This window comes from Schistocerca nitens, chromosome 12 (assembly GCF_023898315.1).
Source record: "Schistocerca nitens isolate TAMUIC-IGC-003100 chromosome 12, iqSchNite1.1, whole genome shotgun sequence".
Taxonomy (NCBI): domain Eukaryota; kingdom Metazoa; phylum Arthropoda; class Insecta; order Orthoptera; family Acrididae; genus Schistocerca; species Schistocerca nitens.
Genome location: NC_064625.1, coordinates 138,262,336 through 138,289,032, shown reverse-complemented (window position 1 = coordinate 138,289,032; position 26,697 = coordinate 138,262,336). Strand labels below are relative to the sequence as shown.

The following is a 26,697-nucleotide window of genomic DNA, read 5'->3' as shown; positions in this document are numbered from 1 at the left end:
GACTACTCTTAAACCTATGATGAAGCTTTCTTTGTTTCCGTAGTACCTTTCGTACATGATTGTTATACCACGGTGGATCTTTCCCCTCGCTTTGGACCTTAGTCGGTACGAACTTATCTAAGGCGTACTGGACGATGTTTCTGAATTTTTTCCATTTTTGTTCCACATCCTCTTCCTCAGAAATGAACGTTTGATGGTGGTCACTCAGATATTCTGCGATTTGTGCCCTATCACTCTTGTTAAGCAAATATAGCCTGAGACGTCAGGAAGTGTCAAACCACAGCCTTCGAACCTGGAAAGTTTACTCTGTTCGTTCCATTGTGAAGCACAGCACCTTTCATACACTGTAGCACTCACTCATCAGCGGTAACACACAAAATATGACGTGAGCCGTGAAATGTGACGTGAAAGGATGAAAGGACAGGCGTGGCGCAATTACTAATTACATTAAAAGCGGCAGCGCTCAGACTGACCTTCGCCGTTGGTCGTCAGCGAACCCGGGAACATTTTCTTTTCACTAGGAGCTCGATCTGAAAGGAAAAGAACAATATAATTAGCACACTGAAAAATGACTGAATTTTTTTCTTAAATTAATACGGGATGAGTCATTCATACCAAGAGCAGCACATAAAATGGACCTGAAATCCGATGAATATATCAAATTACAGAGACCAGTGTATCTATGAACTTAAGTGCTTTCATCTCGAATTAGACATGGACACCCAATCTTATCTCTTCGGGCGATTTTAAGCCAACAACGAAGGACATTAATTAGACTACCACAAAGTGAACTTAATTACGTAAAAATTACTACAATAAATTGCCTGCGAGACGAATTTTGAATGCAAGCTTAGTTTTCGGTATCATTATCTGAGGCATAATTGAAAAACTTCAGGCTGCAACTGTTGTGTGCCTAATATCGGCTACAAATAATAATAATAATTACTGTGTAGGTCCTACAGCAGTGTAAGAGTAGTAGACATTAAGTAGTTACTGTAGTGTTGAGCTGTCAATTAGTTGCAAATGAATAATGAAGCAATTCCTGGTTCATTGTGGGAGCTACTTACAACTGTGAGAAAGCAGATCGTGAAATATTTAAGCATATGTGACGTATGTGTCTCAATTTTACTATTGCAGCTGCATGGTACAAAGTTTAAAGTATGTATGTGGTGGATGGACTATGTGTATTGTGTAATGTACGGGTAAGTCATGTCCTCGCAATATCCTTTCTTCCGGGAGTGTTAGTCCTGCAAGTTTCGCATGAAAACTGTCAAGTTTAGAAGATAGGAGATGAGGTACTGGTTCAAAATGGTTCAAATGGCTCTGAGCACTATGCGACTTAACTTCTGAGGTCATTAGTCGCCTAGAACTTAGAACTAATTAAACCTAACTAACCTAAGGACATCACACACATCCATGCCCGAGGCAGGATTCGAACCTGCGACCGTAGCGGTCACGCGGTTCCAGACCGAAGCGCCTTTAACCGCACGGCCACACCGGCCGGCAGAGGTACTGGCGGAAAAAAGCTGTGAGGACGGGTCGCGAAAAGGGTTGCGCTTTACGAAAACCACAATTCGGTAGTTTTGGTGCAGAACATAAATAACGCCTTAAATGACAGGGTTACCAGTAGTACTGGTAGGATTGGTACGGAAAGAAACATAAACGAATGTGTAAGAGAGAAACTCAGGGCCGACGAGTTTTCTAGGTTTGTTTGTTTGTTTATTTTGTACATAATTAGAACTGCCCAACATTCGTTGTTAGTCCACTTTTATATACTTACAGAATATAAAGTGCATTTTATAAGCAATAAAAATTAGTTGGTCGCGTAGTTCCTGCGCTTTAACGTAGCCAAATGGTTCAAGGACTTAACAGCTGAGATCATCAGTCCCCTAGAACACTACTTAAACCTAACTAACCTAAGGACATCACACACATCCATGCTAGAGGCAGGATTCGAACCTGCGACCGTAGCGGTCGCGCGGTTCCAGACTGTAGCGCCTAGAACCGCTCTGCCACTCCGGCCGGCTAACGTAGCCAAAGCAATTACTTTTGATGCAAGTACAGTTTACATGCATACACATAAAAAAAATCTGTTGTTATTTTGTACTCAATAGAACGATCTTCATCATGATCAAAGACAATCTGTCAATTAAGGCGTGGACCTAGAAATAACGGATAGGCTTCGTCCCGCCGTAGCCCTCAGTGGTTCACAACCCCAGAGCAGTTCATCCACCCCGCCGCCGCCCCACACCGAACCCCGGGTTACTGCGCGGTTCACCTCCAGTGGATCCCCTGGGAACCTCTTATACCAGACGGGTGTAACCCCAAATGTTTGCGTGGTAGAGTAATTATGGTGTACGCGTACGTGGAGACAGCATTTGCGGAGCAATCGCCGACATAGGCGGAATAAGGGGGACCAGCCAGCATTCGCCGATGCAGATGGAAGACCGCCTGAAAAACCATCCACAGGCTGGCCGGCACACCGGACCTCGACACTAATCCGCCGGGCGGATTGGTGCCGGGGACCGGCACGCCTTCCCGCTCGGGAAGCGGCTAGCCCGCGGGCTGGACTATGTGAGGAAGTTTCGTTTAACAAGCTGTAACCTCCATCAAACTGTGTCACACGTTTAATACTGATGTTTGAAAAATTGGCGATTATGTAATCAGTGTTACAGTCTTACGAAATAGTCAAATTGCAATCTAACACTTTTATTTCTACCGCTCAGAAAATTTCGTATTACATCTCAGGAGTAATTACCCACAGGTTGGGAACTACAGGTCTACAGTTACTTACGGTAGCCCATTTTTTGGGGGGCAAGGCAACGGCCAACAACCTACAACCAGACCATTCCTAGCGAAACACTATCACCTTGAAACCAACCTTGGAGTTGGCGGAGTTGCTAACGCACAGCTGTACCATGTTTCGCGACTCGGTGGCAAGCCTTTTCGAATCATGGTGGTGGATTTTCACAGTCAGTACTTGGGCGGCAATGGGAGGAGAGGTTCCAACGTACAGTTCCTGATCACTTGACCTTCTGACGGAATCGCCCTGTATGTACTACATTACTTCAATCGACGTTTCTGAAAGATATCGCTAGCATCGAACATCAATTTTCAGGTGCTAGGAAGTCCTGTTTCCCTCGAGTGTGGCCTTTTACGAAAGTGAAAGGTGGACAATAAAAAGTACAGAACAGAAGCTTTTCAACTGTGGTGCTACAGAACAATGCTGAAGATTACATGGATAGGACTTTAACTAATGATGTGATACTGAATTGGAGTGATTCTGAGTCCACATTAAACTGTAGATCTCACCGTAATAGGCTAGCTAACTCAGTTCAAAGGATAGGGGAAAGGCCCGGTCGGAGTGGCCGAGCGGTTCTAGGCGCTACAGTCTGGAACCGCGCGACCGCTACGGTCGCAGCTTCGAATCCTGCCTCGGGCATGGATGTGTGTGATGTCCTTAGGTTAGTTACGTTTAAGCAGTTCTAAGTTCTGGGGGACTGATGACCTCAGTCATGGTGCTCAGAGCCATTTGAACCATTTAGCCCACGGTATTTTAGTCACGTGTCGTGCTTGCGTCGCTCAGTCGACATATCACTTGCCCCGCAGGGCAAAGGTCCCGAGTTCGATTCGCAGCATGACACGTAGTTCTAACCTGCCAGGAAGTTTCCTTTTCTAGTCTTTTTTTTCCGCAGCTGCAGACTGCGTTCGTCCCTAACATACTCCTCGCACGCAGGAATCTGCCGAGCGGGGTGGTGCGGTGTGGCGATGTTTTTGACCGGGAGACGACGCCAAGGCCGGGCGGCTCCAAGGCCGGCTGCAGCGGCGGCGGCGCACACACCTGCCGCAAAAAACTCGCCGCGCACCCGGAACTCTACTCTGCTCTCCACCGTACCCCGCAGGGCCCCCTCAACACATCTTCTGGACACCGGCGCCCTCTTCGCTATTTACCTCCTCCGTATTACACACTATCTTACATGAGAGAAAACCGCAGCCGCAAGCCGACGTCTTGAAAAATAACCGCTTGGCTGCTCTTGTAAACATTTTATTTAATCATCAGAAGGCTGTTGCAGCAGCGACTGTTATATTGACTTGTAAATAATAGATTTCAGCTATCAGTCGCCTTTTTAAATTTTATTGGAAGATCTAGAATTCAGCTACAAACTAGCCATTCTCAATGCACTATCGCCGGCCGCGGTGGTCTCGCGGTTCTAGGCGCGCAGTCCGGAACCGTGCGACTGCTACGGTCGCAGGTTCGAATCCTGCCTCGGGCATGGATGTGTGTGATGTCCTTAGGTTAGTTAGGTTTAAGTAGTTCTAAGTTCTAGGGGACTGATGACCACAGCAGTTGAGTCCCATAGTGCTCAGAGCCATTTGAACCATTTCAATGCACTATCATTTTTCCTCAATGCGTGTAATGCCTGTTGGTCAGGCTTCATCCACAGTTCATCGAAGCCGCGCGGGATTAGCCGAGCGGTCTGGGGCGCTGCAGTCATGGACTGTGCGGCTGGTCCCGGCGGAGGTTCGAGTCCTCCCTCGGGCATGGATGTGTGTGTTTGTCCTTAGGACAAGTTAGGTTAAGTACTGTGCAAGCTTAGGGACTGATGGCCTTAGCAGTTAAGTCCCATAAGCTTTCACACACATTTGAAAAAGTTCATTCAATACTCAATTCAATGAACTGTGGATGAAGCCCGACCAACAGGCATTACATGCATTGATGAAAATTGATAGTGCATTGAGAATGGCTAATTTCTAGTTGAAATCTAGATCTGCCAAGAAAATTTAAAAAGGACGATGGTTCAAATGGCTCTGAGCACTATGGGACAACTTCTAAGGTCATCAGTCCCCTAGAACTTAGAACTACTTAAACCTAACTAATCTAAGGACATCACACACATCCATGCCCGAGGCAGGATTCGAACCTGCGACCGTAGCGGCCCTGCGGTTCCAGACTGTAGCGCCTAGAACCGCACGGCCACCACGGCCGGCTAAAAAGGACGACTGATAGCTGAAATCTATTATTTACAAATTTATTTAATGACCAGTTTCGTATTGCTTTAAAATCAGAAAAACAGGGGTGGTCCGGTGCCATGTGGTGCCACCTCAGATGCATCCCTGCGATTTCTGTAGCCAATTTTGTGCCAGTTTAGACGAGCATCGCAGTCCGTATAACGCGCCAGAAACGATTTCACCGAATGAGGATGTTATACCGGAGCCAAGGTAGCCCCTGAGGGCCGGCAACCCATATTACACCACAGACGACGGGGTCTATGTTCAAGGCGTACCAAAAGCACTATAGTAAACACTGGCTATTTACATACAAGATAATGGAAACAGACATTCCTAACACTACTTCCTGCAGGTGGAGCTCGAGCCACCGCCTGCAGGAAGTACCACTACGCCAAAACATGACTGGCTGGAGACGGCTATTTAGGGGCTAGAACCAGCCCCGAAGTTCAGATCATACCAGATGCCGACCTCGTGGACTTCGACGGCTGAAGATTACGTCTTCGTCTCTGAAATGGACTCGTGTGCGTGTGTGTGTGTGTGTGTGTGTGTTTTACCACGAACCTTTGTGGAAAATTAGAAGTGAATTTTTGTTTGCCTCAATTAGGAGACTTTTACTGGCATCGTTATTGTTGCCTTTCTTTTGTTGTTCAGTCATCAACCTTGTAAACGTACATAAATAAAAGTTGTGTTTGTGAAAAATTGCGAATTGTCAGTCACTAAAGAGGATGTGCATCCAGTAGACATACATTTTGCCTAGCTGGTGCTCTCCTCTTTTACAACCGTAAAAGAAGCCCGCGAACATTAGGATTGCTGTTCCTATTCTGGTTACTCATTGCAATTTGTGGTGCAGTGCAGTACCGTGCACAGAAAACATACAAAAACACATTTGAACCAGCGTTTTCATTCATTTCGTGTGTGATATACACTCCTGGAAATGGAAAAAAGAACACATTGACACCGGTGTGTCAGACCCACCATACTTGCTCCGGACACTGCGAGAGGGCTGTACAAGCAACGATCACACGCACGGCACAGCGGACACACCAGGAACCTCGGTGTTGGCCGTCGAATGGCGCTAGCTGCGCAGCATTTGTGCACCGCCGCCGTCAGTGTCAGCCAGTTTGCCGTGGCATACGGAGCTCCATCGCAGTCTTTAACACTGGTAGCATGCCGCGACAGCGTGGACGTGAACCGTATGTGCAGTTGACGGACTTTGAGCGAGGGCGTATAGTGGGCATGCGGGAGGCCGGGTGGACGTACCGCCGAATTGCTCAACACGTGGGGCGTGAGGTCTCCACAGTACATCGATGTTGTCGCCAGTGGTCGGCGGAAGGTGCACGTGCCCGTCGACCTGGGACCGGACCGCAGCGACGCACGGATGCACGCCAAGACCGTAGGATCCTACGCAGTGCCGTAGGGGACCACACCGCCACTTCCCAGCAAATTAGGGACACTGTTGCTCCTGGGGTATCGGCGAGGACCATTCGCAACCGTCTCCATGAAGCTGGGCTACGGTCCCGCACACCGTTAGGCCGTCTTCCGCTCACGCCCCAACATCGTGCAGCCCGCCTCCAGTGGTGTCGCGACAGGCGTGAATGGAGGGACGAATGGAGACGTGTCGTCTTCAGCGATGAGAGTCGCTTCTGCCTTGGTGCCAATGATGGTCGTATGCGTGTTTGGCGCCGTGCAGGTGAGCGCCACAATCAGGACTGCATACGACCGAGGCACACAGGGCCAACACCCGGCATCATGGTGTGGGGAGCGATCTCCTACACTGGCCGTACACCACTGGTGATCGTCGAGGGGACACTGAATAGTGCACGGTACATCCAAACCGTCATCGAACCCATCGTTCTACCATTCCTAGACCGGCAAGGGAACTTGCTGTTGCAAAGGGACAATGCACGTCCGCATGTATCCCGTGCCACCCAACGTGCTCTAGAAGGTGTAAGTCAACTACCCTGGCCAGCAAGATCTCCGGATCTGTCCCCCATTGAGCATGTTTGGGACTGGATGAACCGTCGTCTCACGCGGTCTGCACGTCCAGCACGAACGCTGGTCCAACTGAGGCGCCAGGTGGAAATGGCATGGCAAGCCGTTCCACAGGACTACATCCAGCATCTCTACGATCGTCTACATGGGAGAATAGCAGCCTGCATTGCTGCGAAAGGATGATATACACTGTACTAGTGCCGACATTGTGCATGCTCTGTTGCCTGTGTCTATGTGCCTGTGGTTCTGTCAGTGTGATCATGTGATGTATCTGACCCCAGGAATGTGTCGATAAAGTTTCCCCTTCCTGGGACAATGAATTCACGGTGTTCTTATTTCAATTTCCAGGAGTGTATTAACCTCTGATATTGGTGATATTAGTTCTGAGCTGTTTCGCAGATGCTGCACCGCGATCCTCCGAATATCCTACGGCTGAGAAACCATGTCCTGAGGAAAGTGCTTCGTTCCCCTCTAGAATTATCTGTACATGGTTTGACAGATTAGCTTCGACCGGTTTCAAGAAGCCTCTGGAAATTTGTGGAATATGAACACTGCTAGGGAAGTGTTCCCTCGATTTGATAAGCACTGGGAAAAGACTGCAAAAGACAGCTAATGCTCGTGCTCCCAAAGCATGATTCCACAAAAATGCTTGTCGTGTTGACGATGTGGGAACGCAATCTAAAAAGAAACAGCAGGCTTCTATCCTACCAGCTACCTGCAAGGCATTTGGTCCAACATTTTCTTTTTGGTGCTTGCCTCAAATTCGTACAAGAGGTTCCCATGTTCGTTACAATTGTGTTCGAATTATAGTTACAATCAATAATGAGAAATAAAGTAATTTATTGTGATGTTGCATAAATTCTTTGCGTTTTTCAGTAAGTTTCATAAACACAACAGTCTGCCAACACTGGGGTAACTTTTCGATTCTGCGACTGTAGAAATCACGTGGTTTTGAGGAAGAAATCATTGGTCCATGCTCGGAGAGCATTTTCATCCGGAAAGGAACTTCCTTGAGCTCGTTCTATAAAGAGCGGGAAAGGTGAAAACCTGAGGGCGCGCCGGCCGGGGTGGCCGAGCGGTTCTAGGCGCTACAGACTGGAACCACGCGACCGCTACGGTCGCAGGTTCGAATCCTGCCTCGGACATGGATGTGTGTGATGGCTTTAGGTTAGTTAGGTTTAACTAGTTCTAAGTTGTAGGGGACTGATGACCTCAGAAGTTAAGTCCCATAGTGCTCAGAGCCATTTGAACCCTGAGGGCGCGAGATCAGGTAAATAACGTGGGTGCGGAATGACTTGCGAATCACGTGGCGTCAATGTGGCGTAAAGTGCTACGCTCGCGTCACATCCTTGCTGCATTGCTATTTTCGCTGGCTGTATTAAAAGAGACAAATTACGTAATTCGTCACACTTCACGCTTCCTCCGAACATTTTATGCGTTGACGTGACGTGCCTGTCGCTAACCTGTCACCTTGTGGAAATAATCGGAAAATTATGCATCACGCGTGGTACTCACAGACGAATACCGTCTAAGGTTGACGAGCTGTTTGCCTTGAACAGCCTTAGAAATATGCTTCGTTGTAGAGGTGGGGGTGGGGGGGGGGGTGTTATACTCGTGTGTCTTAAGTAAAGCCACTCAAGTTAAAACCTGTCCAACACGTAGGTTTCAGACCTTTAATACGTTCCCCTCACAGTGTGGTCAAATAAACTGCTAGTGTCCGAGGTGAATTCCGTGTGAGGATCCATGCTCTGCACTCGCTTGAACCTAGGAGACAAGGTTCATTAGCTACACCTACTACTAATTTGAGCCCTGTGGCACTGGTTTGCCTTTCTAAACAAAATCGACAGATATAAAGGTAATTTTCACAGTACTCCAAGGAAGTGTGTGGGAACGTTACTGTTTACAATATACCAGGTCACTCAGCTGCCCAAATCGATGGGTTTTATTCAAACTGTAACGCCTTTCAAATACCACGCTCGAGATTTTCATACTGCATCGCTCGCTATGCGCAAAGTACTAGTTCAAGAGAAAAAAATGTACAGGACCTTTTCGAAGGAAATTTATGTTGCTAAATTTTGTATTGGGATACTTTTTCGCCAGATGCCATAGTTTTCGAGTTATTCAAGAAAAACGTACTACAGTGACTTTCAAACGCACCCACCCCCACTTCCTCACCGGTCAGAATTTCGAGTATGGTGTTCATGGCAGTCCCACCTACCACTTTGCAAAAATTTGCGTCCGCACGGAAATCTTTCCGACCTCCCGCGTACCGGCCGGCCACACACAGGTGTTATTCCTGCACTCTTGGAACGTGCGGACAGTCTCATTCGAGGTGATTGACAGATCGCAATAAAACACCTCACTGCACAACTATATGTCTCCATGGAACTGTAGTGGGTGAAGCAAGATTATTCCACTATGTAGCACAACAAAAAAAAAATTAAAATGGCTCTAAGCACTATGGGACTTAACATCTGAGGTCATCAGTCCCCTAGACTTACAACTACGTAAACCTAACTAACCTAAGGACATCACACACATCCATGCCCGAGGCAGGATTCGAACCTGCGAGCTCAGCAGCCACGTGGTTCCGGACTGAAGCGTCTAGAACAACTCGGTCATAGCGGCCGGCGTAGCACAACAAATTCTGCATTTTTCAGCCGAAATTGGCCGACAAAAAAATGATGCATTTCTTATTCAAAGCTCCTCATACAGGTAAATAACACCGAATACTACAGAATCATCTTTTATTAAGGGGGGTAGGACATCAAACGGGCCGACTTGAAGCAGGAGAGGCACCATAGGACATTTTAATTTCCACTGTCTATACTTTTACAAATAAGTACATAAAACTTTGTCAGCATGCCCAGGAAGGATTCAGGATTCACACTCATAGAATTTTTTTTACATGCGAAATTTCATTATTTTTCTCACTTACTATTGGCTGCATTTGTTGCTATAGTTACACTTCATAAGTAAGAGAGATTCTTCCATGAATTTTGCACAGTATACAAACCATACTTACAGATGTATGAAACTCTACAATTTATTTAATGTATGAAAAAATGAATGAGCTGCTACATTTTAAACTTCATGTTTAGAGAACAATCAAATTTTATAGTTAACTACCTGAATTTTTACCACAGTTTTTAACAGATTTGGAAAATTCTAGTTTCATAAACCTTTAAGTATGGTTTGTATGCTGTGCAAAATTCATCTAAGAATATCCCTTACTTACGAAGAAAAGTGCACCTATAGTAACAAATGGAGCCAACAGTAAGTGAAAAAATTATGAAATTTCACATGTAAAAAAATTTATTTTGTTGTTGTATTTTTGAACTTCCACTGCTATGAGTGTGAGTCCTGAATCCTTCCTGCTCATGCTGGCGAAGTTTCATGAATTTATTTGTAAACGTACAGGCAGTGGAAATTAATATGTTCTGAGGTGGCTCTTCTGCTCCAAGTCGGCCCCTTTGACGTCTTGCCCCCCCCCCCCCCCCCGGCATTTAATTCGTATGTCTGAGAATGTTTAGTACTACAGTTAACATAAAGATAAATAGAGCTGTATTCCAGAAGTCACCTGCAAACACATGCCGCCAGTAGTCAAATGGTTCAAATGGCTCTGACAAGGGAACCTCCCCATCGCACCCCCCCTCAGATTTAGTTATAAGTTGGTACAGTGGATAGGCCTTGAAAAACTGAACACAGATCAATCGAGAAAACAGGAAGAAGTTGTGTGGAACTATGAAAAAAATTAGTAAAATATACAAACTGAGTAGTCCATGCGTAAGATAGGCAACATCAAAGATAGTGTGAACTAAGGAGCGCAGTGGTCCCGTGGTTAGCGTGAGCAACTGCGGTACGAGAGGTCCTTGGTTCAAGTCTCAAAAGAGTGAAAAGTTTAATTTTTAATTTTCAGACAATTATCAAAGTTCAGGCACTCACACATAATCAACTTCGCTCTCCAAAATTCCAGGACATGTTTATATTTGCTTGGACATATGCAGGATTTGACGGTCTACACACGGAAAAATTTGAAAACGTTAAAAACGTATGTTTTGACAGAGCACAGGGAATACTGTGCGACTGTGAAACTGTTGCATTCATTTGTTGCAGTTTATGGGACAAACTCTTATGTTTTCATCACTTTTTTGGGAGTTATTATCAGATCCACAAGAAAACCTAAATCGGGCAAGGTAGAAGAATCTTTTTACCCATTCGCCAAGTGTACAAGTTAGGTGGGTCGACAACATATTCCTGTCATGTGACGCACATGCCGTCACCAGTGTCGTATAGAATATATCAGACGTGTTTTCCTGTGGAGGAATCGGTTGACCTATGACCTTGCGATCAAATGTTTTCGGTTCCCATTGGAGAGGCACGTCCTTTCGTCTACTAATCGCACGGTTTTGCGGTGCGGTCGCAAAACACAGACACTAAACTTATTACAGTGAACAGAGACGTCAATGAACGAAAGGACAGATCAGAACTTTGCGAAAATAAAGAAAGTAAAATTTTCACTCGAGGGAAGACTTGAACCAAGGACCTCTCCTTCCACAGCTGCTCACGCCAACCACGGGACCACGGCGCTCCTGAGCTCACATTATCCTGGATGTTACCTATCTTGCACATGGACTACTCAGTTTATATATTTTGCTTATTTTTTCATAGTTCCACACAACTTCTTCCTGTTTTCTCGATTGATCTGTGTTCAGTTTTTCAAGGCCTATCCACTGTGCCAACTTATAACTAAATCTGAGGGAGGTGCGATGGGGAGATTCCCTTGTGAGCACTATGGGACTTAACAGCTGAGGTCATCAGTCCCCTAGAACTTACAACTACTAACTAACCTAAGGACATCACACACATCCATGCCCGAGGCAGGATTCTAACCTGCGACCGTAGCGGTAGCGCGGTTCCAGACTGAAGCGCCTAGAACCGCTCGGCCACACCGGCCGGCGGCACTAGTCAGCTGATCGAGATGTTTGTTTCTAAATAATGTCATGCGCCGTCTGTATCACCTACGGTCTAAGAACGAGGTAATACCGTCTATTTGGCACAATTTTAATTACGAATAGTGAACGACGAGTCGCGCAGAGTTTTGGGCTGTACCGAGGCGAGGTTTGTTTTGAGATTACTGCGAGCCCGAGTGCGTGCGGCGCGTTCTCGCAGTGGCGCCAGGCGCCGGCTAAAATTTGCCGCCGACGCCGGGGGCCCCTCGAGAGGTTGGCAAGGCCGCCGCGCCGCCAGCCGGACGTCGTGTGCTGCGCTCTGCCCTGGCCTAGCGTGTGCAGTGTTTACGGGCGCGCGGCACGTGCGCTCCTAGAGCGAGCAACTGGCCGAGTGTTTGTCTGCACTCTCAGCACAGGGGTTCACCCCACGGGGATCCGTACAGGCATCAAGACTACTGGCCACACCAGAGCTCGATACAGGTGCCAAGATCACTAGACGCACTAGAGTCCCTACAGGTATCAGGATTACTTAGACACTCGAGGGTCCACACTGTTAAGCCCGTCTCACACGGAGCAAGGTTCGCTGCAAGTTTGCGAGATGGCGTGCATACCTGCCGGCTTGCAGGGAAAGGAGCCGGCTATCTTCCATGCCGAAGCTCTCCCACGGTGCAAGATCGGCAGCTAGTTGTGTTGTGATCGGCTGCATGTTGTATCGAACGAAGATGGCTGCTTCAGGTACAGATGTTCAGAGCAAACTGGCGTTATTAGCTGTTTTGATGCTAAACGATGCAGAAATGCACGTTAATGGGAGAAGAAGAAAGAAAGAATGGATGAAAAACTGGATTAAGAGGAGAAACGCTGGAAAAGGTGCGCTCTTCATGCTTCATAAAGAGTTGAGGTTAGTTCGCATAACACTTACTTTTGTTTGAAAAGTATCACCATTTCATTACTGTTTGATTTTATAAATATACCAATAATGACTGTTATATACGACTTTATTTTATAGGATAGAAGATCGTTCATCCTTTGCACATTTTATACGAATGGGTGTATTGGTATTTTGCTTCAATCGCTTCCTTGGACCACTGCAGTGCCATTATTTAATAATTATAAGAACTTCCTAGCGCACCTCACAACAGCAGCTTTTCACCTCACAACAGCAGAAAAGCTGCTATCAACAAAGCCTTCCCGCCCAAGCTTTCCGCGTCTGACGTCACAAACGAAACGCCCCATCATTGGCCAACGCAGGTAGCATGCAGGGAACCTTGCAAGAAAAATAGCACCGGACCTATCCTGGAAATCTTGCAAGGTTCCCAGCAAGGTAGCCCGCTAGCAGACGAAGGAGCCCGCAAGGTAGCCGCCGCGCGAGCCAGCAAGGAAACTTACAGCGAATCTTGCTCCGTGTGAGACGGGCTTTACGGCGTACAGTCAAGCGCCGGCACGCCAGTCAGGAACGAGAGTCCAGAGAGGGCTGTGAAGAAGACTTGAGCCTATAGCACGCTGACCGACCCCTCTCCAGCAGCGGCCTCTATGCGAAAAGAAATAACGCCGACAGGCCGGGACCGAGTTCTACAACAACTTCAAGGCTAGTCATTTCGCTTGTAGGCCTACTATGTAGCATTGTTGGGTTGGGGTTTGGTTCGGTTGTTTGGGGGAGGAGACCAGACAGCGGGGTCAACGGTCTCTTCGGATTAGGGAAGGACGGGGAAGGAAGTCGGCCGTGCCCTTTCAAAGGAACCATCCCGGCATTTGCCTGGAGCGATTTAGGGAAATCACGGAAAACCTGAATCAGGATGGCCGGACGCGGGATTGAACCGTCGTCCTCCCGAATGCGAGTCCAGTGCGTGTAGCATTGTCTCTACTGAAGAAACTTCCTGGCAGATTAAAACTGTGTGTCGGAGCAGGGCTCGAATTCGGCACCTTTTCCTTTGTTCTTTGGCTTCTCGCAGGAGAGCTTAAGGTGGGACACGAGGTACTGTTGTGAGGACGGGGCGTGAGTCGTGTTTGGGTAGCTCAGATGGTAGGTGCCGGCACGGTAGCTCAGGGCGTTCGGTCAGAGTAAACTGCCTCTAATAAAAAACTGAGTTAATCGATTAACAACGAACTTAAACGGATGTCTTACGACGTCCACCCCGGGCAGATGCAACGGACAAAAGCGAACAAAATGAGATTAAAAAAGAAAGAAAAAGATGGTAGAGCACTTTCCCGTTATGCAAAAGTCCCGGTTTCGAGTCTCGGTTCGGCACACAGTTTTAATCTTCCCGGAAGTTTCATATCAACGCACACTCCGCTGCAGAGTGAAATTTTCATTCTGGAAATATACTGAAGAAACCTGCTGATCTTGTCGCCCTTTGCTTGCGACACATCTATGTAATTCCCAAAGTTGACAGTACTTTTGGTAGTAAAACTCATTAATACGATATGTTTGAACTGTTTGTATAGCGAAACGAGGGAACAGGTTTCCTAGAGACACCATATTCGACGACTAGGCAGGATTCAACACATACAGGTAGCAACATTACTAGACCGACAAGGTTCAAATGGCTCTGAGCACTATGGGACTTAACTTCTGAGGTCATCAGTCCACTAGAACTTAGAACTACTTAACTAACCTAAGGACATCACACACATCCATGCCCGAGGCAGGATTCGAACCTGCGACCGTAGGGTTCGCGCGGTTCCAGACTGTAGCGCCTAGAACCACTCGGCCAGTCCGCCCGGCAGACCGACAAGGGTTTCTAAAGGTACCAAGATTGCTAGACCCACAAGCGTCAATACGGGTACCACAATTACATTCTGCCACACATCTTTCTGTATGCCGAATGATGTTTAAGCTGCACCAAAGAACAGAAAATGACAACAACATCTGGGACGCTATCTGGCGGCAGCTCCGTGTCTGCAAAACAACGACGCGTAAGTTACGGGAATTGCTTTGCCAGTGCATAATGTCACGCAGAATCGCTGCTGCAATGCGTTCCATTGCTATTGCTGTGAAGTAAGTGGGCGTTATGTTTCGGCGCGTCAGCATATTTTGAGCGAGAGGACCAAACGCTTCTACTTACACTGAGGTGACAAAAAATGTCAGTGGACAGAGAAATGCACATATAAAGACGGCGCTAGCATTGCGCACGGAACACATAAAAGGGCAGTACATTGAAGGAGCTGTCATTTGTACTCAGCTGACTGGTGTGAAGCGGTTTCCAACGTGATTATAGCCGCACTACGGGTATTAACACACTTTGATGCTTCAAAAATGGCTCTGAGCACTATGGGACTCAACTTCTGAGGTCATCAGTCCCCTAGAACTTAGAACTAATTAAACCTAACTAACCTAAGGACATCACACACATCCATGCCCGAGGCAGGATTCGAACCTGCGACCATAGCGGTCACGCGGTTCCAGACTGTAGCGCCTAGAACCGCTCGGTCACTACGGCCGGCACACTTTGATCGTCGGATGGTGTGATTAGAGCTAGACGCATAGGATATTCCGTTTCGAAACATGTCAGTGAGTTCAATATTCCGAGATGCACAGTGTCAAGAGTGTGCGGAGAATACCGTATTTCACGCATTACCCCTCACCATGGGCAACGCAGTTGATTGTGGCCTTCACGTAACGACCGAGAGCAGCGGTGTTGGCATAGGGTTGTCAGTACTAAGAGACAAGCAACATTGCGTGAAATAACAGCAGAAATCAATGTGGAACGCACGACCAACGTATCCGATAGGACAGTGCGACGAAATTTAGCGTTAATGGGTTGTGGCAGTAAACGACATCGCCTGCATCGTCTATCGTGGGCTAATGACCGAATCCGTTGGGACCCTAGATGACTGGAAAACCGTGGCCTGGTTAGATGAGTTGGTAGGAGTTGATGGCAGGTTTCGACTGTGACGCAGAACCCACGAACCCACAGACCCAAGTCGTCAACAAGGCACTGTGCAACTTGATGGTACCTCCATAACGGTATGAGTTGTGTTTACATCGAATGGACTGGATCCTCTGGTCGAACTGTATCGATCACTGACTAGAAATGGTTATGTTCAGCTACTTAGACACTATTTGCAGCCATTTATGGATTTCACGTTCCCAAACAACAGCGTCATCTCACAGGGCCAGATGCGTTTGCGACTGGTTCTGGACAATTCGAATAAATGATCTGGCCAACCAGATCGCCCCACTTGAATCCCAGCGAACGTTTATGGGACGTAATCGAGGGGCGAGTTGGTGCACAAAATCCGGCACCGGCAACAGTTTCACAATTATGGACGGCTAAATAGGCAGTATGGCTCAGTATTTCTGCAGGGGACTCCCAACGACTTGTTAAGACAACATCACGCCGAGTTGCTGTACTAGGCTAGAGGTGGTCTCACACAATATTAGGAGGTAACCCATGACTTCTTATCACCTCAATTTACACGGACTGCGCCGGCCGAGGTGGCCGCGCGGTTCTAGGCGCTACAGTCTGGAACCGCGCGGCCGCTACGATCGCAGATTCGAATCCTGCCTCCGGCATGGATGTGTGTGATGTTCTTAGGTTAGTTAGGTTTAAGCAGTTCTAAGTTCTAGGGGACTGATGACTGGGCTCAGAGCCATTTGAAAAAAAAATGGTTCAAATGGCTCTGAGCACTATGGGACTCAACTTCTGAGGTCATTAGTCGCCTAGAACTTAGAACTAGTTAAACCTAACTATCCTAACGACATCACAAACATCCATGCCCGAGGCAGGATTCGAACCTGCGACCGTAGCGGTCTTGCGGTTCCAGACTGCAGCGCCTTTAACCGCACGGCCACTTCGGCCGGCGGAGCCATTTGAACCATCGGATGAACGTATGATACAAATTATAAGTACAGAATTATCGTGAAAGACTGGCAGTACTGATATGTCATTTATAAAACAATAAATATGCCAAAAGGGCATTAGTCACAAAGATATTTAAGATAAAAAAAGCTGTGATGGCGAGCAACTGAGGGCTGCTCGTTACTTGCGTGGTACAGGTTCTGCCAGTCTTTCACGATGACTCTGTAATTATAATTCGTATCATACGTTTTTAGTCATAATTCTGTGACAATGTTATAGACCATTCTTTGGTTTAAATTCTGAGGAAGAGTGTTGAAACCCGGTTAATTCGTTAATAATTAGTGACCGAGGGCTGTTTTCTGTTAATTGTAACTATTCACGGTTTCTGAACGTGCAGCCATGTACAAAATTTTGTCAGTCTGCATGTATACATCACAGATGCTCAGGTGGTTCCTTTCAAAGGGCACGGTCGATTTCCTTCCCCATTCCAGAAACATTCATATCTTGTGTTCTCTGTCTAATGACCTCGCTGTCGACGAGACATAAAAACGATTCCTCCCTTGCTTCAAGAGTAGTGGAGCATTGAATAATAATGTATAAATTGAGCAAGGAATAAAGGAAACAAAAGAAAAATTCGGAGTAGGAATTAAAATCAATGGAGCAGAAATAAAATCTTTGAGGTTCGCCGATGACATTGTAATTCTGTCAGAGACAGCAAAGGACCTGGAAGAGCAGCTGAACGGAATGGACAGTGTCTTGAAAGGAGGATATAAGATGAACATCAACAAAAGCGAAACGACAATAATGGAACGTAGTAGAATTAAATTGGGTGATGCTGTGGGAATTAGATTAGGAAATGCGATGCTGAAAGTAGTAAACGAGTTTTGCTATTTGGGGAGCAAAATAACTGATGATGGTCGAAGTAGAGAGGATATCAAATGTAGACTGGCAATGGCAAGGAAAGCGTTTCTGAAAAAGTGAAATTTTTTAACATCGAGTATTGATTTAGGTGTCAGAAAGTCGTTTCTGAAAGTATTTGTGTGGAGTGTAGCCATGTATGGAAGCGAAACGTGGACGATAAATAGTTTGGACCAGAAGAGAATAGAAGCTTTCGAAATGTGGTGCTACAGACGAGTGCTGAAGATTAGATGGGTAGATCACATAACTAATGAGGAGGTATTGAATAGAATTGGGGAGAAGAGAAATTTGTGGCATAACTTAACAAGAAGAAGGGACCGGTTGGTAGGACATATTGTGAGGCATCAAGGGATCACATATTTATCATTGGAGGGCAGCGTGGAGGATGAAAATCGTAGAGGGAGACCAAGAGATGAATACTGTGGTGTCACCGCCAGACACCACACTTGCTAGGTGGTAGCTTAAATCGGCCGCGGTCCATTAGTACATGTCGGACCCGCGTGTCGCCACTGTCAGGATCGCAGACCGAGCGCCACCACAAGGCAGGTCTCGAGAGACGTACTAGCACTCGCCCCAGTTGTACGACGACGTTGCTAGCGACTACACTGACGAAGCCTTTCTCTCAATTGCCGAGAGACAGTTAGAATAGCCTTCAGCTAAGTCCATGGCTACGACCTAGCAGGGCGGCATTAGTTACTTCATGAATCTAAAGAGTCTCACTTGTATCATCAAGAATGCTGTATACCAAAGGACGATATAAAAGTTAAGTGTTCTAGTAGCTACGTTCTTTTCTTTATCACATTCATCACGTATCCTGTTCCAGACTTCGCGCCAGTCGGCGTGTGTGTACGTGTGCCCTTTCGGCTACCCGTCTCTGTGGACTGGCTGCCTTGTCAGTCCACTACAAATACACTAAGCAGATTCAGAAGGATGTAGGTTGCAGTAGGTAGTGGGAGATGAAGAAGCTTGCACAGGATAGAGTAGCATGGAGAGCTGCATCAAACCAGTCTCAGGACTGAAGACCACAACAACTTACTTTTGATGTCCCTTAGAATATTATGTGATATATTCTCATACGACTTCGTGATGCATTCAATGCAGATAACAGACAGTGCGAGAAGCACCTCCACCGCTTGCTCTGTGCACGGCGAGGAGTGGTTTCGACCAGGCCAATGGACTAGGCCATCCCAGACTGGACTAGGCGATCCCGGCGATTTTAATCCAAACATACAATAGGCCGCCGCTCCCGACGGACTGGAGCTGCGTTCCGCGGCGGCCAGGTGGGTGGGCCCCCGACAGATGGAGACGTAGACGGCCCGCGATACGCGCAGAGTGTATCGGATCGGATCGGGTGGGATCGGCGCGGCGCGACTTGTGCGTGTCTGGGGAGCGGCCGCGGCGCAACCCGACCCGTTCGCCTTGGCACGCTGGACCCTCCAAGGGCAGCCGGCACCAGCGCCACTACACCACACAAGACGAGACTGCAGCTATATCTGTACCACGGGCTGCGCGGGAAAGGCAGTCGCGCACACGCTTCCATTGACTCCTGTGACCATCTTCCATTTTTGGTCATCTCCCCAGTTACCAATGACCTACAGCCATCTTTCTTCGTACACGGTGCCAACACTTCACCTTTTTATACAGGCGTTTACAATACACACGGTTGCATGATGCTTGGTTTGTGGGACGCTCAACTGCACGCTGATGACCGCACAGTTGAGCGCCCCCCGAACCAAACATCATCATCAAATTGTTCAAATGTGTGTGAAATTTTATGGGACTTAAGAGCTAAGGTCATCAGTCCCTAAGCTTACACACTACTTAACCTAATTTATCCTAAGGACAAACGCACACACCCGTGCCCGAGGGAGGACTCGAACCTCCGCCGGGTCCAGCCGCACAGTCCATGACTGCAGCGCCTAAGACGCTCGGCTAATCCCGTGCGGCCATCATCATCATCATGAGGGCACGTACAAAGTCCGAATTTTTACACAGTCCTATTGTATAAGTAATCCAATCTAGCCACTGTCACGAATGATGATGATGATGATGATGATGATGATGATGATGATGATGACGACAACACGAACACCCAGTGCTCGGGCAGAGAAAAGCCCAAGTCCGGCCGGGAATCGAACACGGGACCCCGTGATCCAGAAGCAGCAGCGCTAGCCACTAGATCACGAGCTGCGAACACAATACACACGGTTCAAATGGTTCAAATTGCTCTGAGCACTATGGGACTTAACTTCTGAGGTCATCAGTCCCCTAGAACTTAGAACTACTTAAACCTAACTAACCTAAAACACCTAAGAACATCACACACATCCATGCCCGAAGCAGGATTCGAACCTGCGACCGTAGCGGTCACGCGGTTCCAGACGGTAGCGCCTAGAACCGCTCGGCCACCACGGCCGGCACGTACGGTTCGTTCTCCACTAATACAATAACAGCTACTAGCCCTTCCCCTCTCAAAACCCTTGTTCTTTAAAGAATCTAGCTTCCCTGTGTAAAGCATCTTTACTGGTTGTGAGGGTACTACCATCTTCTCGATGTTTGGTAGCAAAAGTTTGGAAATAAATAATTTCGTTAAGTGGAAGCGAAATCTCTTACTGCTTTTGAACATACATTGAAGCGCCAAATAAACTGGCGCAGGCATGCTATTCAAATAAAGACATATGTAAACACGCAGAATGCGGTCGGCAACGCCTATATAAGACAATAAGTGTCTGGCGCACTTTTTACATCGATTACTGCTGCTACAATGGCGAACGGGACCAACGACGATTGAAGAGAAACATTCAACATGGCTGGCATAAGTGCAACCCTTCCGCAAAATGCTGCAGATTTCAATGCTGGGCCATCAACAAGGGTCAGCGTGCGAACCATTCAGCGAAACATCATCGACATGGGCTTTCGGAGCCGAAGGCCCACTCGTGTACTATTGATGACTGCACGACACAGAGTTTTACGCCTCGCTTGGGACCATTCTCACATACTGCGTGAATATAGTCTGGGTAATTTTCGCGCCATGAGTTACGTTCTCTGATGACACAGGCCTACCTATACACAATGTCTCATTCAGCAAATACTTGACAATGTTGTGTGCAAGTGCTACTTTGAAATGAAGAGGCTGGCACATCAGGGGAATTCGTTGTCGGTCGTATCAAAACATTCGGGTAAGTGCGAAAGAAAGAGTGAGTTATAACGCTACTGAGCACACACATTGGGCGGCAAACTCCCGTGTTGACAACCGTTCATTCCCGGACATTCCAAACGTACAGATAGTTTTCGAGATATGCTGGCACATTGAAGAGTGTATACAAACCGAATTATCCCGTTTAAAGTTGATGATACAACGCACTCAACTGAACCGCACTGTTAAAGCAGTTATACGTTGAGAATATTCTTCTCGGGTATGCAGCCGGATCATAACGTCTTCATGACACAATATTTCCGCGGTCCATCTGGCCGCCATCTTCAGGTGAGAGTGCTGGTGCACGAACTCGCCGGAACTGACTTCCTAGCGCAAGCTAGGACATGGTGCTGAACACGGCGTCCTTAAAACCAACTTGTTTCTGGAGGTACGTAGACGAAACGTTTATGGTGTGGCCTCATGGGAGAGAAGCTCTTGACCGCCTCCTAGATCATTTTAATTCTCTGCATCCTAGCATCAAGTTTACCACGGAGGTGGAAATTGATGGGAAGCTTCCGTTTGTGGATGTTCTGGTGCACAGAAAGGATGATGGGACACTGGGACACAGTGTTTATCGAAAGCCTACGCACAAGGACCGTTACCTGCCTGCTTCTAGCTGTCATCCATCGTTCCAACGTACGGGGGTCCTGCGGACGTTGGCAAGAAGAGCTTATGCCATTTCAGATGGAGAAAGCTTGACACAAGAATTGGACCACCTTATTAAGGTTGTGTTCAAGCAGAATGGCTATACAGATAAACAGATCCGTCGTGCTTTCCAGTTTGGACCTTCGCCTGAACCACCAGAAGATACTTGCAAATCGGTGGCTTTTCTGCCTTTTGCTGGGAGCATTTCCTCGAAGATAGGAAGGATTCTGAAAAGATACCATATCAGAAGTATTTTCCGTCCGCCAGCCAAGATTAGAGCGCTCCTTGGCTCTGTAAAGGATGACTTGGGTTTGAGGAAGCCCGGTGTGTACAAGATCCCTTGCCACTGTGGGAAGGCTTATATTGGGCAGACAATCCGGACCATTCAGGACCGATGTGTTGAGCATCAGCGGCACACACGGCTGCTTCAACCTGAGCACTGTCTCACCGAGGGACACAGAATGCTATATGACGAGACACAAATGGTTGCCCCTGCATCTCGCTATTGGCACTGTGTTTTAAAAGAATCCATACAGATTCGTTTATCTGACAATCTTATTAATAGAGACAAGGGCTATATTTTAAGTAAGACTTGGGACCCGGTGTTATCTGACATCAAAAAACAACGGTCTGTGTTTCGATCGTCGGAATAAAAAATTTAATAATTTTTAATTTTTGACAGCGATATCTCGATTTCGCCTATTTCCACCAATGGCGGCGCGGTATGTTTACTGCGCTAGAGGGCAGTTACGGCACCTTCTCGCGCACGCGTTGTGGGTCTTCTGCGGCCTATATAGGGGCCGCAGCTTGCGCTAGGAAGTCAGTTCCGGCAAGTGCACCAGCACTCTCACCTGAAGATGGCGGCCAGATGGACCGCGGAAATATTGTGTCATGAAGACGTTACGATCCGGCTGCATACCCGAGAAGAATATTATCAATTATTACGCCGGGAAAGCCTTCGTAGCCACAGTTATACGTTGCCTACCTCTGTTACACAGCACACTATATGTAACGTTTTCTAATGGTTGGAGTCTTGACGTTCAATAAACGTAAACTACTCATGTCACGACGATGGTTGGTGAGCATTTTTTTTCCACTTTTTGATAGTGCGTCCAATAAAGATGACACGAACTGCCTAGCACGGGAAGTAGGTGCTGTTATTGATGTGGCTTTCTAGCCACGTAAGAAAAATGGTTCAAATGGCTCTGAGCACTATGGGACTTAACATCTGAGGTGATCAGTCCCGGCCGGCCGAAGTGGCCGCGCGGTTCTGGCGCTGCAGTCTGGAACCGCGACACCGCTACGGTCGCAGGTTCGAATCCTGCCTCGGGCATGGATGTGTGTGATGTCCTTAGGTTAGTTAGGTTTAACTAGTTCTAAGTTCTAGGGGACTAATGACCTCAGCAGTTGAGTCCCATAGTGCTCAGAGCCATTTGAACCATTTTGATCAGTCCCCTAGACATAGAACTACTTAAACCTAACTAACCTAAGGACAGTATTGGTTAAAAACAGTCTTGGTTGCAATTTTATTTTTTTTTATTTTTCAACGACGCGTTTCGCCTTATTTAGGCATCTTCTGGTTATCTTTTCTAGATGGCTCCTGTGAACGGCAACGCGTTATGCAGATCTTGTGGCGTCTCGCGTGCATCTAGAAAAGATAACCAGAAGATGGCAAAATAAGGCAAAAAGCGTCGTTGAAAAATAAAAAAACTAAAATTGCAACCAAGAATGTTTTTAACCAATACTGTTAAGCACTGGTTTGCTGTAATGCCACATATGGACTGGAAGAATTTTAAGCTAAGGACATCACACACATCCATGCCCGAGGCAGGATTCGAACCTGCGACCGTAGCAGTTGTGCGGTTCCAGACTGAAGCGCCTAGAACCGCTCGGTCACAGCGGCCGGAGCGTGATGCGCGGCAAGCTTGTTAAGCAGCTCTAGCACAAACATAACTGGCCTAGTTTCAGATTCCAGTGGGCGATGAACACGTAGTACTTACTGTAAGTGAAGTCTGTGTACGGCGTTGGCTGTGCGTAGGCCCGGCACTGTTACACGCACAGCGAGGCACTCGGTGGATACTGCGACTCTGTGAGACTCCGGAGACACTGACTGACCAGTGGAGCCGCGCGTCCGTTTAAACCCGCGGCTGGCATTTGCGAACTGCTTGTCCGGCGTTAGGCGGGAGCAAGATAGAATCGGCGTCTTGAGCGCTCTCCGCGGCGCCAGGTTATAACTGCGTGGCGCCACAGTGGAGGCTGGCCTTGCCGCGCGGCGCCCACCATGTGTACGGCTGTCTACCGGCCGACACGGCAGTTAGTGAGGCAAGCGCAAATACACTACTGGTCATTAAAATTGCTACACCAAAAAGATGACGTGCCAGAGACGCGAAATTTAACTGACAGGAAGATTATTTTAACTAAAGTTCAGTCTTGATCACAACACTAATGTCTCAATAACATAGCTCACCGGTTTCAGTTATATTTATATAGCCATCTTCAGACCTGTGAATTAATTTTAGAAAATACTAGAGTTGTTGTTGTTGTGGTCTTCAGTCCTGAGACTGGTTTGATGCAGCTCTCCATGAAATACTAGACACCAATCTTAAAATAAAATGAAAAGTGTCTAATGATGACAAAATTTAACAAGATAAAATAAAACTTATTATACCTGTGGTGTCACCGCTAGACACCACACTTGCTAGGTGGTAGCTTAAATCGGCCGCGGTCCATTAGTACATGTCGGACCCGCGTGTCGCCACTGTCAGGATCGCAGACCGAGCGCCACCACAAGGCAGGTCTCCAGAGACTGACTAGCACTCGCCCCAGTTGTACGACGACGTTGCTAGCGACTACACTGACGAAGCCTTTCTCTCATTTGCCGAGAGGCAGTTAGAATAGCCTTCAGCTAAGTTAATGGCTACGACCTAGCAAGGCGCCATTAACCATTTGCAACGTTGCATGTACCTCAAGATAGAGTCTCACTTGTATCATCCAGAATGCTGTATGCCAAAGGACAATATAAAAGTTAAGTGTTCTAGTAGCTACGTTCTTTTCTTTATCACATTCATTACGAATCCTGTTCCAGACTTAACGCCAGACGGCGTGAGTTGACGCGTGCCCTTTCGGCTACTTCACTGTGGACTGGCTGCCTTAACAGTCCACTACAATACCCATGGCTTCTTTGGAGGATGGTAGGCGGTCTCGTCATTTATTCAGACATACATAATGCGGAACGTATTCTTGGTTGCTACCCTACTGTTATAAAGAATGTCACTATGAAAACTACAGTTAAAGTAAGACGATTCTGCAACATCCATCAAAGATGCAATTGTGATGAAGGCGACTCGGTATAATCGATATATACCACAATTCCAAGGACTTTCACATCTTTGATTTAACTGACACAGTAATAGTATTAAGGTTACCCATAGAGGGCACAGCTATTACACATCGTAGTTTACCGTTTTTATCTAAAATATAAATAAGTTTTACACATACTATCTGTTAATCAGACATTTTAAATGAATCAATTTCATGTTATTAGAGTATTTCGTACTTTTATACTTTGACGATACCGTCATATTATGAACGCTGATTGGCAACTGTGAAGTAGTGTGAGAGGAAGTACGCGGAGCCTGCATATTTAACCTCATGCTCATGACCAACCTCCAAGCAAGCCATGGGTATAATAAGTTTTATTTTATCTTGTTAAAATTTTGTCGTCATTAGACACTTTTCATTTTATTTTAAGAAGGGACTCTAGTATTTTCTAAAATTAATTCACAGGTCTGAATACGGTTAATTAAAATAAAACCGAAACCGGTCACCTATGTTATGGAGACATAAGTGTTGTGATGAAGCCGAACTTTATTCAAAATATAATACTCTATTGATCACTGTCTCCAAAAATGTTTAGCAAAATTGTACGACACGAAGAAGATGCTGTGATATGGAAATGATTAGCTTTTCAGAGCATTCACACAAGGTTGGCGCCGGTGGCGACACCTACAACGTGCTGACATGAGGAAAGTTTACAACCGATTTCTCATGCACAAACAGCAATTGACCGGCGTTGCCTGGTGAAACGTTGTTGTGATGCCTCGTGTAAGGAGGAGAAATGCGTACCATCACGTTTCCGACTTTGATAAGGTCGGATTGTAGCCTATCGCGATTGCCGTTTATCGTATCGCGTCATTGCTGCTCGCGTCGGTCGAGATCCAATGACTGTTAGCAGAATATGGAAATGGTGGGTTCAGGAGGGTAATACGGAACGCCGTGCTGGATCCCAACGGCCTGATATGACTAGCAGTCGGGATGACAGGCAACTTATCCGCATGGCTGTAACGGATCGTGCAGCTACGTCTCGATCCTTGAGTCGACAGATGGGGACGTTTGCAAGACAACAACCATCTGCACGAACAGTTCGACCACGTTTGCAGCAGTAGGGACTATCAGCTCGGAGACCGTGGCTGCGGTTACGCTTGACGCTGGATCACAGACAGGAGCGCCTGCGATGGTCTACTCGACGACGAACCTGGATGCAAGAATGGCAAAACGTCATTTTTTCGGATGAATCCAGGTTCTGTTTACAGCATCAGGATGGTCGCATCCGTGTTTGGCGACATCGCGGTGAACGCACATCGGAAGCGTGTATTCGTCATCGCCATAGTGGCGTATCACCTGTCGTGATGGTACGGGGTGCCATTGGTTACACGTCTCGGTCACCTCTTGTTCGCATTCACGGCTCTTTGAACAGTGGACGTTACATTTCAGATGTGTTACGACCCTTGGTTCTACCCATCATTCGATCCCTGCGAAACGCTACATTTCAGCAAGATAATGCACGACCGCATGTTGCAGGTCCTGTACGGGCCTTTCTGGATACAGAAAATGTTCGACTGCTGCCCTGGCCAGCACATTCTCCAGATCTCTCACATATTGAAAACGTCAGGTCACTGGTGGCCGAGGAACTGGCTCGTCACAATCCGCCAGTCACTACTCTTGATGAACTGTGGCATCGTGTTGAAACTGCATGGGCAGCTGTACCTGTACACGCCACCCAAGCTCTGGCTCAATGCCCAGGTGACAGGAAGAGAATAGAAGCTTTCGAAACGTGGTGCTAGAGAACAATGCTGAAGATTAGATGGGTAGATCATATAACTAATGAGGAGGTATTGAATAGGAT

At 47.1% G+C, this 26,697-nt stretch overlaps 1 protein-coding gene across 1 annotated transcript in view; it reads right to left on the bottom strand.

Moving 5' to 3' along the window:
- Nucleotides 1-26,697, bottom strand: part of LOC126214966 (mothers against decapentaplegic homolog 6) — a 267,734-nt gene that overhangs the window by 71,596 nt on the left and 169,441 nt on the right. Inside the window, exon 3 of the mRNA XM_049941600.1 lies at nucleotides 474-530. Coding sequence (XP_049797557.1) covers nucleotides 474-530 — 57 coding nt within the window. The remainder of the gene's footprint in view (nucleotides 1-473; nucleotides 531-26,697) is intronic.